Source organism: Sorex araneus, chromosome 3 (genome assembly GCF_027595985.1).
Source record: "Sorex araneus isolate mSorAra2 chromosome 3, mSorAra2.pri, whole genome shotgun sequence".
Lineage (NCBI taxonomy): Eukaryota > Metazoa > Chordata > Mammalia > Eulipotyphla > Soricidae > Sorex > Sorex araneus.
Window position 1 is genome coordinate 33,511,434 of NC_073304.1, and position 15,445 is coordinate 33,526,878.

The 15,445-nt window shown below is 33.5% G+C and overlaps 1 protein-coding gene across 19 annotated transcripts in view; it reads right to left on the reverse strand.

Moving 5' to 3' along the window:
• The window catches only part of GPHN (gephyrin), a 494,826-nt gene that overhangs the window by 247,283 nt on the left and 232,098 nt on the right, over positions 1 to 15,445 (reverse strand). For 11 of the 19 annotated variants that reach the window (XM_055130247.1, XM_055130245.1, XM_055130241.1 and 8 more), the window contains exons 4-5: positions 11,644 to 11,736; positions 3,396 to 3,434 (exon numbers count right to left, since the gene is read on the reverse strand). In XM_055130247.1, the coding sequence (XP_054986222.1) occupies positions 3,396 to 3,434; positions 11,644 to 11,736 (132 nt within the window). The remainder of the gene's footprint in view (positions 1 to 3,395; positions 3,435 to 11,643; positions 11,737 to 15,445) is intronic. The other 8 variants (XM_004612348.2, XM_055130244.1, XM_055130246.1 and 5 more) reach the window with 1 other exon arrangement.

The window sequence follows — 15,445 nt, forward strand, 5'->3', positions numbered from 1 at the left end:
TAACATAAAGGACACTATGGTATGGAATTAAATTGAGCTCACTGTGTTTTACTGGCAGATTAAAATAATCATATATGCAATTGCACATTATCTAACCAGATTTCCAACCTACTGAATCAGAATCTTTGAAGGTTCAGTCTAGAAATCTTTTCTAAAACCCTCTGGTGATTGAAGGCTAGGTTATCTAGGATTGATGGCAACTAAACTTAAATAAATTCCAGCTCCAGTTTCTTGTTCCTCTAAACATAATCTGACTTCCTCATCCTAGTTCCACTTAAACCTTGCTTTTCAAATGCCTATTTTAAAAATGTTCACATTATTTATTCCCCCTAGAAGACATACCAACATTTAAAAAGTTGCTAAGTGTATATATTTGGAGGGGAGACTCCCAAGAATGCTCAAGGGATTGGGGGCACTCCATGCAAAACTCAGCCAATCAGCTCAGATGGGTCACTTGGGCCTGATGCTATGGTACTAACTGGGGCCAACGGCACTGAGGTCACCAGGGCCACCTCAATGGTGCTCTCCTTGTATTCCTGACTCCTAAGCTATCTCCCTGGTTCAAATTACTATATTTAAAAATTCAACCTTCAGGATCAAATTGGCGGTGTTTAAACATACAGCATCGATGATTTAAACTTTATCTTCCCTTTCATTCCTACGAATAGTCTAATAAATCTCACTTGATCTTTTGAAGCTTCTCTACAAGTTGATATTTTTTCTCCCCTAATTCATCATTTAGACTCATTTGGTGTTATGTGGTTTCTTTGATTTATTCACTATTAATTTTTTCTCAGATAGAAGTATTAAAAGCTACCAAGTCTACTTCTAGGTAAATACCACAAATAACAAACAAACAAAAAACCCTGATACGTAGACATCAATGTTCATTACAACAATATTAATAATTGCCAACAAATGGAAACATCTTGGGCTTCTGTCAGTAGATGAACAGATAAATTGTAATTTATCATATAAGTGTAACAGTAGTTTTTAAAAAGGAATGAAATTCTGATGAGCTACAACATAGATGATCCCTAAAACTATAATCCAAGTAAGTCAGATATAGCTAAAAATATTTTCCCACTTATATGAGGTAGATGGAAGAGCCAAAAATCAGAGAAAGTAAAGTTTACCAGAAGATGAGGGCGGGAAGACTAGGGAGTTACTGTTTAATTTGTGAGTCTCTGTGATGATGGAAAATATAGAAATACAGTGGTGATATTATATTTGAGAATGTACTAATATAACTAAATTACACATATAAAATGACTAAAAGCGAAATTTCATATTATATTTTACCATCAAAAATAGAGGTACTGAGATGGTTTATTTCCTGACTTTCCTAGAGTTAGCTTTTTTTCTTCGCACTAATTTTACCTCTTATTTTTAAAAAGGGGAAAGACCCTGTCCACATCTCCTTTTTATACAGGCCCTAATTTTATCAGTCTGTTTTTATTTTTTCCTTTTCTTTTTCAGTAAAAATAAAATTTAATTATCGATATTCAGGTTTTTTTCACACTAAAGCACATAGTGTTGTGGACACAACATAAAACATTTCAAATCCATATACACTCTTGCATGTACAATTACATATCTCACTTAAAATTTCTTTAGACCCTTGAAATTGTTTGCAAATTTCCAAAATTCTTTGGTGCTTTATTGTGTCTTATTTTGGGGTTACACCTAGTGTTACTCAGGGTTTACTTGTGGCACTGTGCTCAGGGGTCACTCTTAATGGGCCCAGGGACCATATGAGGTCTCAGGGATTGAACCTGAGCTGGTTGTGTGTAAAGTAAGTGCCCAACGTGCTGTACTATGACTCCAGCCCTTTTGTCTGTACTTTTTCATTTAAATATTACTGAATAAGACAAAAAGATTTACAGTGCAAATAACTTTATATTTCAAGCTCTTCCCTATGCTAATTATTTAGCAAATAATGGGGAATGTCTATGTTAAAAGTTTACCCAAACATAAGATAGTTTAAAAAGAAGAAAAGATAAATACAACAAAAGACTCTCTAAAAGAACGGATATTACATAAATTATGGGGTAGCTGGCAAATGATATTCTCAAAGAAAAAAATGGAAGAGTATAAAATAAATTATTTTCAGATATGATACTTTAAAGTTTCAAAAAGTATTCTGGTCTTACTAAAAAGAACAGAATAGAAATAATTAATTGTTGTAAGTCTTGGGAAATTAGAAAAATTAGTACATAAAAATAACTGAAAGATTCCATGTCAAGGAACCATAATAAATTATGTAAAAAGGCAACTAAAGCAAATGTGATAAATGATTAGAAAAAAATCTTAAATAAAGGGAAGAATATGGAAGTGAATAAATAAGCAGAAAGGATGGGTGATAGTTCTGAAGTTAACTGTGGAGTAAACTAAAATGAACTGTTAAATAGTGAAGCACTTTTCTATGTCTAAGATATGTTTGGATAATAAGTAGGCAATACTTTCCTTGGAAATAAAATTTTGTCAGAATTACAAGACAACAAAGAAAATATGCCAGCGTTTATCAGATGCAGAGAAATATAAAGGAGGCAATACAAGCCAGTAAGTTGCAAGGCAGAGTACACAGGAGACAATGCAATGCCTCAAGTTAATTAACAGGACAGCCATATGCAGCAAATAGGTAGAAGAGACAGTGGTCAAGCAAAATCAGTCAGCAGATTTTAACTTCTTGACACAAGGCAAGTAGAGCAAATATAAGTGCTAAACATTCTGAACCTACTTATAGTATTACAGGCACAGAGTGGGAAGGGCAAGATCAGGCAAGCAGATGGCAAAGCGCTTGGAAGGCCATGGCATAGGAAGATGGTAAAATTACAATGCTGGGTAGTCCGAAAATGCTGATCAGCAGATGGATATGGCAAAACTAGGCCATTTGCTGATGGATAAAGCACCAGTGAATGAAGAATGCAAATCATTCAGCAGATGAGTAAAGTGGGGCAAAAAGAGGCAAAAATCAAAGCCAATCAAAGCAAGAAGACAGAACAGCAGAGAAGCAAATGACAGATCATTAGAAGCAGTTCGGTCGGGTAGTGAAAAGATGTCAGCTGGGGAACAAAACATTATTCTGCAAGAGATGAGACTGAAAGTAAAGCAATTCCTTAATTTGGGTTTCTTCTATCTAGAAAACAGTCATCAATAAACTGCATATGAGAATCCACAAGAGAACAGCACACAAATGGTAATAGCAGATGGATCTGAACTCTATTGCTCAGGAATACAGAATGACCCTAGAACATAGATACATAACAATTCACAAGGAAATTAAACAGATGAGAAAAATGGGTCCAAGCATTTTTATGATGATAAAAGAAACCAAAACACTAAAAAAATTATTAATTTGGAAATGATTGGCTGGGATTGAAGTCTTCGCTTACCCCTTTCTGGAGCCCACAAAATGGGAATGTTGGGAATTTCTGCAGCAGAAAAACAGAAGAGAAAAGGGATTTCTGACTCCCAGTTTGAGGAAAACAGGTCAAATTTAGGGCTCTATGAACTGGTTCAGGGAAATAAGAACCAGCCTGAACCTTCTCCCTTCCTCGGAATCAAGACATTTCAGAGGTCTGGGAAAGGTTTAGGAAGCCCTCAAACCATCATTTCCCACAACCACCCCTTTCACACTTACCTCCAGTGCAAACAGTTTCCAGCAAGGAGGTACTTAGGAAAATACAGTCCCATGTTTACACCACAGCAAAATCTGAGGATCGCTAAATAATGGTAGTTTCTTGGTAAATCAGACTTCTGATTCACTAGACTCTTTTCCACCCTTTTAGAGTGAGCCAAAGATACAAACTCTACCTATCTCTTAAAAAGTGTATGAGAAATCTAAATAAATAAATACTTATTTATCTAAAGGGAAGTAACCTAGTACTTATATATAACTAGTAACTTACACTAGTAAAGGCTTGGTGATCTCATCAATTGTTATTGGTTTTAATTCCATTTAAGACTTTAGTGACTCTCAAGAAATAATACCAATAGCCCAAACTACTCTACACTCCAAATGTGTAAGTCTAATTGCCAATTTATCATCTGTAGTTGGATATCAAAGGTAGTTAAAATTTCCACGATCAAAAACTCCCTCATTTTCTTCCTCTACCTAGTCTTTCTCCAGACTTGTCCATTTCAGTAAATTGCTCTAACTTATCAATCACTTCGTCTGTTATCCCTACTTTAAAAATTATCAATAGGGCTTTCCTTACCACTTCTAGCTCCATCTTTGGTCTAAGTCACTATCAACTTTCACCTGGATTATTTCAACCGTCTAATGGTTCTTCTGTTAAAAAACATGAAATATATTTATATCTTTTCTAAAAACTCCCCAGTTAAGATAAAAGTATTGCATGATCCATGACATGTTCCCTCTTTGTTAGGTTTTTGCTCCAATGTTATTTATTAATGAGCTATTCCTTTATGGCTTTATTTAATATCACAATTTTCTTTTCCTATCTGTACTATGTATTCACCTCCTTATTTAATTTTTACCATCACTAGTATTATACAGTTTGCTTGTTTTGCTTATCTTTGTGTTACCTCACTAAAATACAATGTCCATAAAGACAGGGACTTTTAATGTATTTGTTCATTGCTGTGTTTTCAATAGCATGAGCAATGCCTGACATATAAATAGTAGGCATCTGTGATATGTTAAATGTCAATAAAATGTCAATTTCCTGTGGAGGTGCTTCGTTTATAGTCTTCAAAGTTCTGAAGATTCTTCTGAAAACTCATATAACACAAACTTTTAATTGGGAGGTGGGATACATACCAGCAGTTGGCTTGCTCCTGGATCTGTGCTTAGGGATCAATCCTGGAGGCACTTAGGGTATCATATGTGGTGCCAGGGATTGAACCTGGGTTGACTGTATGCTAAGAAAGTGTCTCACCTACAGTACTATCTCTCCACCCCATCTGTGAACTTCTGCTTAACAGAACAGATGCAAGTAAGCTACAAAATAAAAATACTATATAATTGTGGTTGGCAAAAGACAGAGAGGCAAATTCTGCCTACTCTTTTCTACAAGTCATGAAATTTAAGAAAGGCTTTTTCTAACTGATTAAAAATAAAAAGAAGATTTCATAATATGATTATTAAATCAAATTTTAATTCCTATAAATAAGGCTTTATTTGAGCACAGTAAGGTTCACTAATTTATACTGTCTTAAGGTATTTCACTCATTTATATTGTCTTAAGGTATTTTTTGTGCTACAGAGCTACTTTTACTAGCCCAAAAGTCTAGTGTCCCACAAATTCTAAGATATTTTCTATCAAAACACATAAATAATAAGTTTGCTTATCCAGTAAAGTATTTTTCATATCCAGAAGGGAAAAATTATTAGTAAGTGTATCTAAAGCTTGAATGAATATAAACTATAGTATTATTGTTATTGGTTGCCTAAGTGTACCTATGACAAAATGTGTGCACAGTAGGATTTGCTCTCAGTATTATATAAAAGTAACCCTTTCATTCCTCTGTTATTTAAAGTATATGGTAATTTTGTTTTGTACGTAAGGAAAAAGTACATCATAAAATACGGGATAAAATTTGAAAACAGGAAAAAGAGAGAATGAAGAAGGAAAGTAAACAGGGTGGACAAACAGAACACACAGCAAAATATCACATGATTAGCCAAATTCAAAATACTCTGCTTAACAACAGAGAAGAAATGACACAGTGTGAATCTCTTCTAAACCACAATAATGAGACTATACTAAAATAACTTCATCATAATGAAAGACCGCTATAAACTTGCAGTCTTTACAGCAAGGATACATTATAGTATGACTCCATTGTTTTTATACAATATTCAAAACTCATTTTGTTGAAAACCATTTTTAAAAACCATGCAAAACCCAATTCAAAATCATTCCCCAATAAAAACTGTTTCATTTTTTACAGTTTCACCTTAAGAATTAATACATGCAAGCATATTATATCATGATATAATATACTTCAACGTGGAAAGGGATGAAAAAGCTGAGGGGAAAACATTTAAATTTATCCAACACAATTAATCTCTATAAAGCCATCTTTGAGAAGTATATTTCCTTATATATCAATCAACTCCAATACTGTTTCTATATTGTTGCCTTTTCTTTTTTTAATCTTTCTCAGTGAAACTGACAGCTCATTTTCAAGCTCCATGCTACAACAGTTCTACTCCTTCCTTAATCTTCTCTCAGTATCTTTTGAAGGAACTTGGATCATCCTATATATTCTCATTTGTCTGTATTTGACGTTTATTTGAAATAGTTACTCCCTTTTTTAGGCATTTGTTCTCCATTTTTTTTTTTTTTTTGGCAGAATCTCTCAAGTGCTCAGGAGGTCTGGGGTCCTTCCTGGCAATTATTAGTCAAATAGGCCAGTCATTCAATCTGATGATGAGGAGCTATTTGGTGCCCCAATGATGCTCAGGGGACCATGTGGTACTGGGTCATGAACTAGAATCAGCCATATGCAAGGCACTGTCCTTAACCCCTTTCTATTTTCAGCTCCTCTCTGCCATTCTTAATTCCTATCGAATCTTTTTCTGACTAACAAAAGGAGGAAATAGTACCAGAAGAATTACTAGAATTATTGTAAAAGTTATCTGAATCTATTTTCTTATATCCTATCAATTATTGGTGTAGGGCAGGGCATACCTCATAGAGCTTAGGGCTTACTTCTGGCGCAGTGCTCAAGAATCACTCTTGATAGTGCTCAGGGGACCATATGTAATACCAGGGATAGAATCTGGGTAAAGCAAGGCAAACATCCTACCTGTTGCACTATCACCACAGCAAATAAAAGTTATCTTTTATGGCAAACAATATCAAAGTTACAAATAGTATGCCTTTGTAATACAGTGAAACCTTTGAAGTACCTCAGAGGATTTGGCAGATGATTCACTTTTTGTCATTTGATTACACTGTGTGAAAGGCAATGTTAAGTACATTTTACAATAAAATACAAAAAGAGAAATTTACATTTGTCATTTCAGACAAGAATTAAAAAACAAAAACAAAATAAAATTTTCATTTCTGCAACTGTATATAGAAACAGGCATCACAAATATTTAGCAATTCATATTTAATTAAATAATTAAACTTCACTGCTTACCATAGTTTATTGTCAATGTTTGGCATATATTTTACAAAACAAAATTATTCTGGTATGCTAGCCTCTGTTCATTTTAGAGTGTACATCTGTAATGAAACATAAAGCATGTGCTCCAGGTATAAAGTGAACTATTACTATAAAGATTCCCTGAATATCACTGTCCTAATCATTTCAAGCCACATTCTGTGAATTTTAAATTGAGGGTTAGAAACTCAAAACAAAATAAATATATTTAGGAAGGATCTTAAGAGGTAGTTAATGCAACTTCACTAATAATTCATACTTTCAGAATTATTATGCAGAACATAGAAATCCGTATTTTTCTTCCTTTGCACCATGCCTTCATTAAAAGGTGGGGAAAATGATTTACATCTATCTATACTACATATGCTGCCAACTAACAGACACCAGAAATACACTTGTTACTAACAGAGTGTATGGAACTATCATATAATTAGCAATTAAATGAGGATGAAAGAGTTACAAAGATGAACAGAGATTTACTGAACACCTTTGTTCAAGCATAATGCTTGATCCATTAATATGTATAATTGTCAATAACTAGCTGGAATGACCTCAGGTGAGTAAATTAATAGATTTGTGCCTCAGATTTTTAATACTTAAAATAGATATAATAATAGGTACCTAGCTTATATGTTAATGGCTAAGTTAATGTATGTTTAAACAAATTTTTGATATATTAAGCTATAGCTTGAAAATCAGCTATATATGCAAGTTACTATTATCAATTACTTTAATACATTAAATATTAGAAACATCAACTTTGAGAAGTAGGAATCAGCTGATTTAAAGATAAAAACTGAGGGTAAAAAGGTTAATTTGCCCTAATTTTGTTGTATGTGGTACTGTTGGAATAAAATTCAGGTCTGACACAATAATGCAAATTTTGCACTGTTGGCACACTGCACACCAAGATGTTTGGACAATAGTAAGATAAGTAAACATATTTCCCAGGCCTAAGAATATTTCCTAAAATTATAGAAAGAACACCTTAAGAAGGCATAATATAACCTTGACTTCAGAGGAGTGGTGTATTTTATTCAATCTAGTTTAGAACATTTTAAGTATCCTGCTTTATTTATTTATTTATTTATTTATTTATTTAATTTTGCTTTTTGGGTCACACCCAGTGATGGTCAAGGGTTACCCCTGGCTCTGCACTCAGGAATCACTCCTGGTGGTGCACAGGGAACCACATGGGATGCCGGGGATTGAACCCAGGTAGGCTGCAGTTGGCAAACGCCCTACCTGCTGTACTGTCACTCCAGAAGCCCTGCATTCTGCCTTATAATCAATTTTACATCACTGAATTCTATAGGTTACCAAAATCTAGTTCAATATAGCTATTTTTAATATTACCATGCACAATATATTATATTAAAGATAAAACAATACTAGAACTAAAAAAAATATTCACAAGGCTCTAAAGATTCACTATATAAAATTTTGCCACGAAAATAAGTGTTCCAGAGAAACTATTATGTGCTTATAAATGATACCTTAACTTGGAAGTCTTATGTTAGTTTACCTGGGATAGCCTGCTCAAATTTGCTCTTTTAGCCATAAATAAAATGTAAATGAATGTGTGGATGTGTTCTAATAAAACTTAATTTATCAACACCAAAATATAAATTTCTAATACTTTTCATGTGTCACTGTCTTTCACTTTCAGTCATTAGAAAATGGACACTACTTTCTAAGTGACAAGTCATGGAGTCATATGACAGGCTGAATATGGCCTATTTGCAATAGTTTGCCAAACCTACAACAGATTTCTTGAGGAAAGGAATCATGCTGTGCTCAGTTTTTTTTTTTTTTTTTGCTTTTTGGGTCACACCTGGCTATGCTCAGGGGTTACTCCTGGCTCTGCACTCAGGAATTACTCCTGGCAGTGCTCGGGGGACCATATGGGATGCTGGGAATCGAACCCAGGTCGGCCTCGTGCAAGGCAAACGCCTTGCCCACTGTGCTATTGCTCCAGCCCCGGTGCTCATTTTTAACTCAGGTATCCAGCCATTTCATTAGATACATTTTAGGGTCTAAAAAATAAAATATTCAAATAAATAAATAAATAGATGAAACCTAAGTATATTAGGTTTTATTTAAAACTCTAATTCATGATAAAAATATATGCAACCCATTTTTATGGTATAGTCTAATATTAGTACTCTAAGACTGCTGGGAGTCATTTTATCACAGAAATATTTAAAGTTTAATATTTTCTAATTCATTTTAACATGTATTTCATTTCTTTGTAATTACAAAAATGTTCTTTTAAAAAATGTTTAGTATTTTAGTTTCTTTCTGGAATTTACGTTACCTATTCACTTATGTCCTTAATTATACTTTTTTTCTGGTGGGGGGCTATACCTCACTGTGTTCAGGGCCTACTTCTGGCTCTGTGCCCTGGGAATCACTCCTGGTGGACACAGGACCATATGTGGTGACAGAAAACTAACCTGAGTTAGCTGCATGCAAGGCAAGCATCCAACCCATTATTATATCTCTCTAGGCCCTAGATTTATTTTTTTATGAGTAAAATTTTAACCATATAATTATATCTTTTGGATGTACATAATTGTAAGTGACAATTCTATAGGAAGACATAATACCTTGTATAACAATGAGTTATATTTTCTAAATGTAATAATTACTAGTATTTTACCAATATATATTGCACAAACCTTATAAAGCTGAAATAAAACAGAAATTATTCTAAGAAGATAAAGCTTTTATCAAAACAAAAATTTTTAAGGTTGAATACTAAATATTATTATGCTATTATGAGGAAGCTTTAACAGAATTGCATGTTTATGGCACTTCCAAGCCATCAATATACAAATGACTTTAGATGAGCCATGTAAATTTAAGAAACAAATAGTAATAAATTCTAAATTTAGAAAAATCAACTGATTACCTTATTGTATAAAATATGAAAACAGAATGTATGTTATTTAACTTACTACTGTATCTATCTTTTTAATAACTGAGAAAAAAATTAAATCTATCAGACATTTCATTTTCTCTGGACTTCATACCTATAATAACTTAAGATTGTTTTATTTCACTCATTCTGTTATTCATTTGTCCCTTCAGTTTTTTCTAATAACACATCCCACAAACTATTGTCTTTGGTGTTTGTAGATCACACTAATTACTGAAAACTACTGTTAAATATTAGAATATAAAGAAAAGTTAGTATCATTTATCTTAATCACTAATATTCATATTTTATCAATAAGTCCCAGCACTATTTAAAATATCTGTAATATTCAAATTTCAAAAATTAATGTCTTTAGATATACATGCAACTTTCATAGGAAAAACATATAACACATTATTTCCAAGTATGATCCTATTCTGAAAGGGAAACCATTTTACTAAAAAGTCAAAGTATAATATTTTAATATTTTTAATAAATTTTGTACTATGATTACATAGAAGATGTTATAAAATCTATTTAATGTAATATTTACATGTAATATAATAGTGCTCTTGAAGTTTTGAAGTATGGTCTATGGGTCAGCAACATCCAGATCACCAAGAGTCTAGATATAAATATAAATTCTGTGTCCACTGAAGATATACTGAATCTGAAACTCTGGACTAGAGTCTAGTAATATGTTTCAACATTCTCTTTATGTTGCAGTTTAAAATTTGAAATCTACTAAACTAGACAATCTAAATAGCAAATAATTAAGCACAGGAAAGTATTTGCTCTTATTAAAACAGGAGATACAAAGTTTACCAGTTTGAAAACAGAAGGACATGAATATCACTAAATTGACATTTAGCCCCAAAATAATTCTGGGAAGAAAAGGAAACAATGTTTCAATGGCAACATTAGTTTACATATAAGAGACCTAAGTTTATGATCTCCTTAAGGACAAAGACTTCTTCCTATCTCAGTGAGAAGTACCTACTCTTTATTCTTTTCCTAATAATTCTCTTTGTGCAAATGTTTAATATGATAATTGTGGCCATAAGTCTATATTTAAAAATTTTAATTAAATAAATGCTTTTATTTACTTATTAAGTTCTACATTTAAAGTCACACTTGTAATTTTAGAATGTATAACTCTTTCCTATCAAAAGTTCTAGTCTAGTTCAGTCATCCTACTGGTCTTAGATATAAGGGTATAAAAAAAAAGAAATGAGATAGATTAACTAAGCATAACAGAGAAGATGTTAAAGATGAAGAGTTCTTCAAACTTACGAAACCAGCCCTGAATTTAGTTGGTTCAACAGAACACTGAGCAAATGAAGGATAATTTTATGGAAGTTCAAATTATCATCATGTTACATATCATTTCTAGCTTAAATCCAAAGGAAATAAATTCAATAAAATTTTTATCGATATCTGATCCACAGCAAAATTTTCACATTCTGACACCTACAAATTACTTGTTCTTCCTAGCAAAAAATATGAAAAATGTCAAAAGGATCTTAAAATAAAATAAATAATTTACTTCTAGAATATGAGACAGGTATATACTATCTCACCTCTGGAGTTACATCTCGTGGTGCAAATCCTGTTCCTCCCGTTGTCAATATCAAATTGAGTTCTTTTTCATCACACCAATCTATTAGGGTTTCCTGAAAGAAAGCAATGATTTTGTCATAAGCAGAAGGACTTGCCACCTTACTCAAAGCATCTAAGCTAAGAAATCAAATACTTCACTTAAGTAAGAAAACACAGACTCTTTTCAATAGTCAACAAGAAAATATTAAGCACAATTTATGAAAAAGCTTCACTGTTGACAACAGTTAAGTATTTTTTAATAGAAAAACAGGGCACATACTTCAATTTCTTTAAAGAAAACACAGAAAATACCATAGTTTACAATTCATGCCAATTATATACTTATATTAGCAGATTTTAAGATATTTTCAGACATTCAATGTTTATTCATGTTAAAAGATTAAGTACTACTAATGTGCTAATATAACTTCACTATTTAGTATTATATTAACCAGATTATGTGCCAGTCATACTTCAACTTAATATTTAATGATTCAATTTTTTGTTTTTATTTTTCTTACTGAACACCATGAAATACAAAGACATTTATAATTGAGATTCAAGTGTATATTGTTTCAACACCAATCCCTTCATCATCAGTGCCCTATACACTCCACAAAGGTACTCAGTTCCCCCAACCCCTAGCTATGCCCACTCCCAAGCATGCCTCTGTGGCAGGCACTACGCCCCTGTTGCATTGTCCCAGTGTTCTATTCCCTAACTTATCCCTTTCTGAACACCCCTGCCCTGGTGGTGGCTAGCTTCCTACTGAAGACGAGTTACCTGCTCTTTGTTTCAATTGTGATGGGGCATTTGATATTGCCCCACAAAGTTTCTTTTATATCTCACATCATTCTGAGTCTGTTTCTCTCCTGTTGTCCTGCTGACTGATTTCACTCAACATGATACTCTCCAGATCCATCCATGTTGCAGCTAACTGCATGACTTTTCTTATGGCTTTTCTTACAGCTGAGTAGTATTCCATTGTGTATATGTATCATAGTTTCTTTATACAGATGTCTGTTCCTGGTTGTTTCCATATTCTGGCTATTGCATATAGTGTTGAAAAAAACAAGAGTGCAGATGTCTTTTCTGTATTGTGCTTTTGAGTATTTAGAATATAATACCAGGAATGGAATTGTGGGTTATGAGGAAGCTCAAATCCTAGTTTTTGACTTCCCTACCAGCAGTGACTGAGGGTACACACACACACACACACACACACACACACACACACACACACACACACGCACGCACACGCACACATACACACACACACACATACACACACACACACCCTTACCAATACTGGTTGCTGTTGTTCTTTAAGATGACTGCCAGTCTTTGTGGTGTGTGGTGATATCTCATTGTTGTTTTGATTTACATACCTCTGATGATTAGTGATTAGAGCATTTTTTCATATGCTTTATGGCCACTTGTATTTCTTCTTTGAAGAAGTTCCTGTTCATCTCTTTTCCCCATTATTTGATAGGGATGGATTTTTTTTCTCAAAGAGTTCTATCAGTGCTTTGTATAACTTGAATATTAACCTCTTGTCGGATGAATTGTGGGCAAATAATTTCTTCCAGCCTATGGGCTGTCTTCTTATTCTGGTTGTTTCTTTTAAGGTGCAGAAGCTTCTTAGTTTAATGTAGTCCCATTTGTTTACCTTTGCATCCACTAGAATTATTAGTGGCATTTCATCCTCATATATTCCTCTAGTTTCAATGTCAGAGACTTCTACCTATATTTTGCTCTAACTTATGGATTCAGGTATGATACCTAGGTCTTTAATCCATTTTGATTTGAGTTTTATACATGGCATTAGGAAGAGGTCTGATTTTATTTTTTCTGTATGTAGTCAACCAGTTTTCACAGAACCACTTGCTGAAGATGCTTTCTTGAACAACTTCATGTATTTTCATATATTTTGCTTCTTTGTCGAACATCAACTTATTATATACCTGAGAGCCTGTCTTTGGATTTTCTATTCTATTCCATTGACCTGAATGTCTGTCCTTAGCTCAGTTCTACACTGTTTTAATTGCTACTACTATAGAGTAATGTTTTAAGTTGGGGGATGCCTCCCATCTTCTTTTTACTAATTTTTTATTTTATTGAATCACCATGAGATAGAGCATTACAAAGCTGTTTATGATTGGGTTTCAGTCATACAATGTTCCAACACCCATGCTTCCATCAGTAATTTTCCAGTACCAATGTCCCCATTTTCCTTCCCAAATTTCCTTCCCTGAAACCAGTCCCTTCCCCAGCCTCCTCTATGGCAGGCACCTCTCTTATCTTCTCCCTTCTTCTTTTCCCTAAAAAATGCTTTAATTATTCAGGGGGGTTTATCATTTCACATAAATTTCAGCAACGTTTGATCTATTTCCTTAAAAAGTATCATGGGTATCCTTATAGGGATTGTACTGAATCTGTGCAACGCTTTGGGAAATATTCGAACTTAGATAATGATAATCGGCTCAACCCTTGAGCAGGGGATGGGTTTCCATTACCTTATGTATGCTTTTGTTCCTTGAAGTAAGTGTTTTTTAGTTTTCTTTGTATAGGTCTTTCACCTCTTTAATCAAAATGATACCTAGATACTTGATTTTCTGAGGCACAACTGTGAATGGGATTACTTAATATCTATTTCATTATTTTATATAGGGAAGTCATGGATTTTTGAGTGTTAGTATCTTGGTCTTGGTCTGTCACTTTACTATCCAACTGTTTTTATGAGCTTTTTTTTTTTTTTGTAAGGAAGGTCTTTAGGGTTTTCTAGATATAGTTTCATGTCATCTGCAAATAGAGCAAATTTAACCTCTTCCGTTTCCTATCTGGATGTCTTGAATATCTTTTTCTTGCCTAAGTGCTATAACAAGAACTTCCTATTCTATACTGAATAGAAAACTTGTCATGTGCCTAATCTTAAGGAAAAGAATTTTAATTTTATCCACTGAGTATAATCTTTGTGGTGGGCTTGTGGAAAATGGTTTTGACTATGTTATGCTGTCTTCTGGGATTTTTCTGCATTTCATCTTGAAGGTCAATGATTTTGTTCTCAGTTAGTTACTCTGCTGCTGAGGTCTTCCAGTGAGTTTTTTCATATCACTAGCCAAATTCTTTAGTTCTGTTATTTCTGTTTGTAGTTTTCTCATTTCTGCTCTTGGTCCTCTTGTATCTTATTGCTGTCCATTCCATTGTCTGAGAATTTATTGAAATGACTGACGATAGTTGATACATCTGTGTTATTGTTTCACTCATTGAGCTTGGTGGGCTTCTATACAACTTTCCCATCAAATCTCTGTATTCCTAATGAGCTGTCCGTACTTTGAAATTTGGAGCTGTGGAACTGGGATGATCTGGTGTCTTTTTTGAGATCAGTTTTGGAGCTGGGCTGGTCATATGTTAGAGATGTGTTAGGTGTGGTGGGTGTGGATAGGGGCTACTGAGAATCAGAAGATAAGGGAATCTGTCTTCCTCTATTCTGAGAAGACACCAAAGTTCTCAGCCTGGAGAGCAATCTACTTGGGATGATTCAGCTTGGAGTTCTTTTGGGAAAGATTTAAATTCTTCACAAGAGTATGACATTTGCTCAGGTTTGTCATATATAGCCATAACTATGTTTAGTTATAGTCATTCTATATCCATTTTGCTGAGGTTCTACTTTTCTTTTTTTGTAGAACTTTGATAACATTTTCAATGCCTTTTCTGTGTTTATTGAAATGTTTACTAATTTTGCCCTTTCTTTTGTTGACTTTTTTTTTTTTTGAGGGGCAG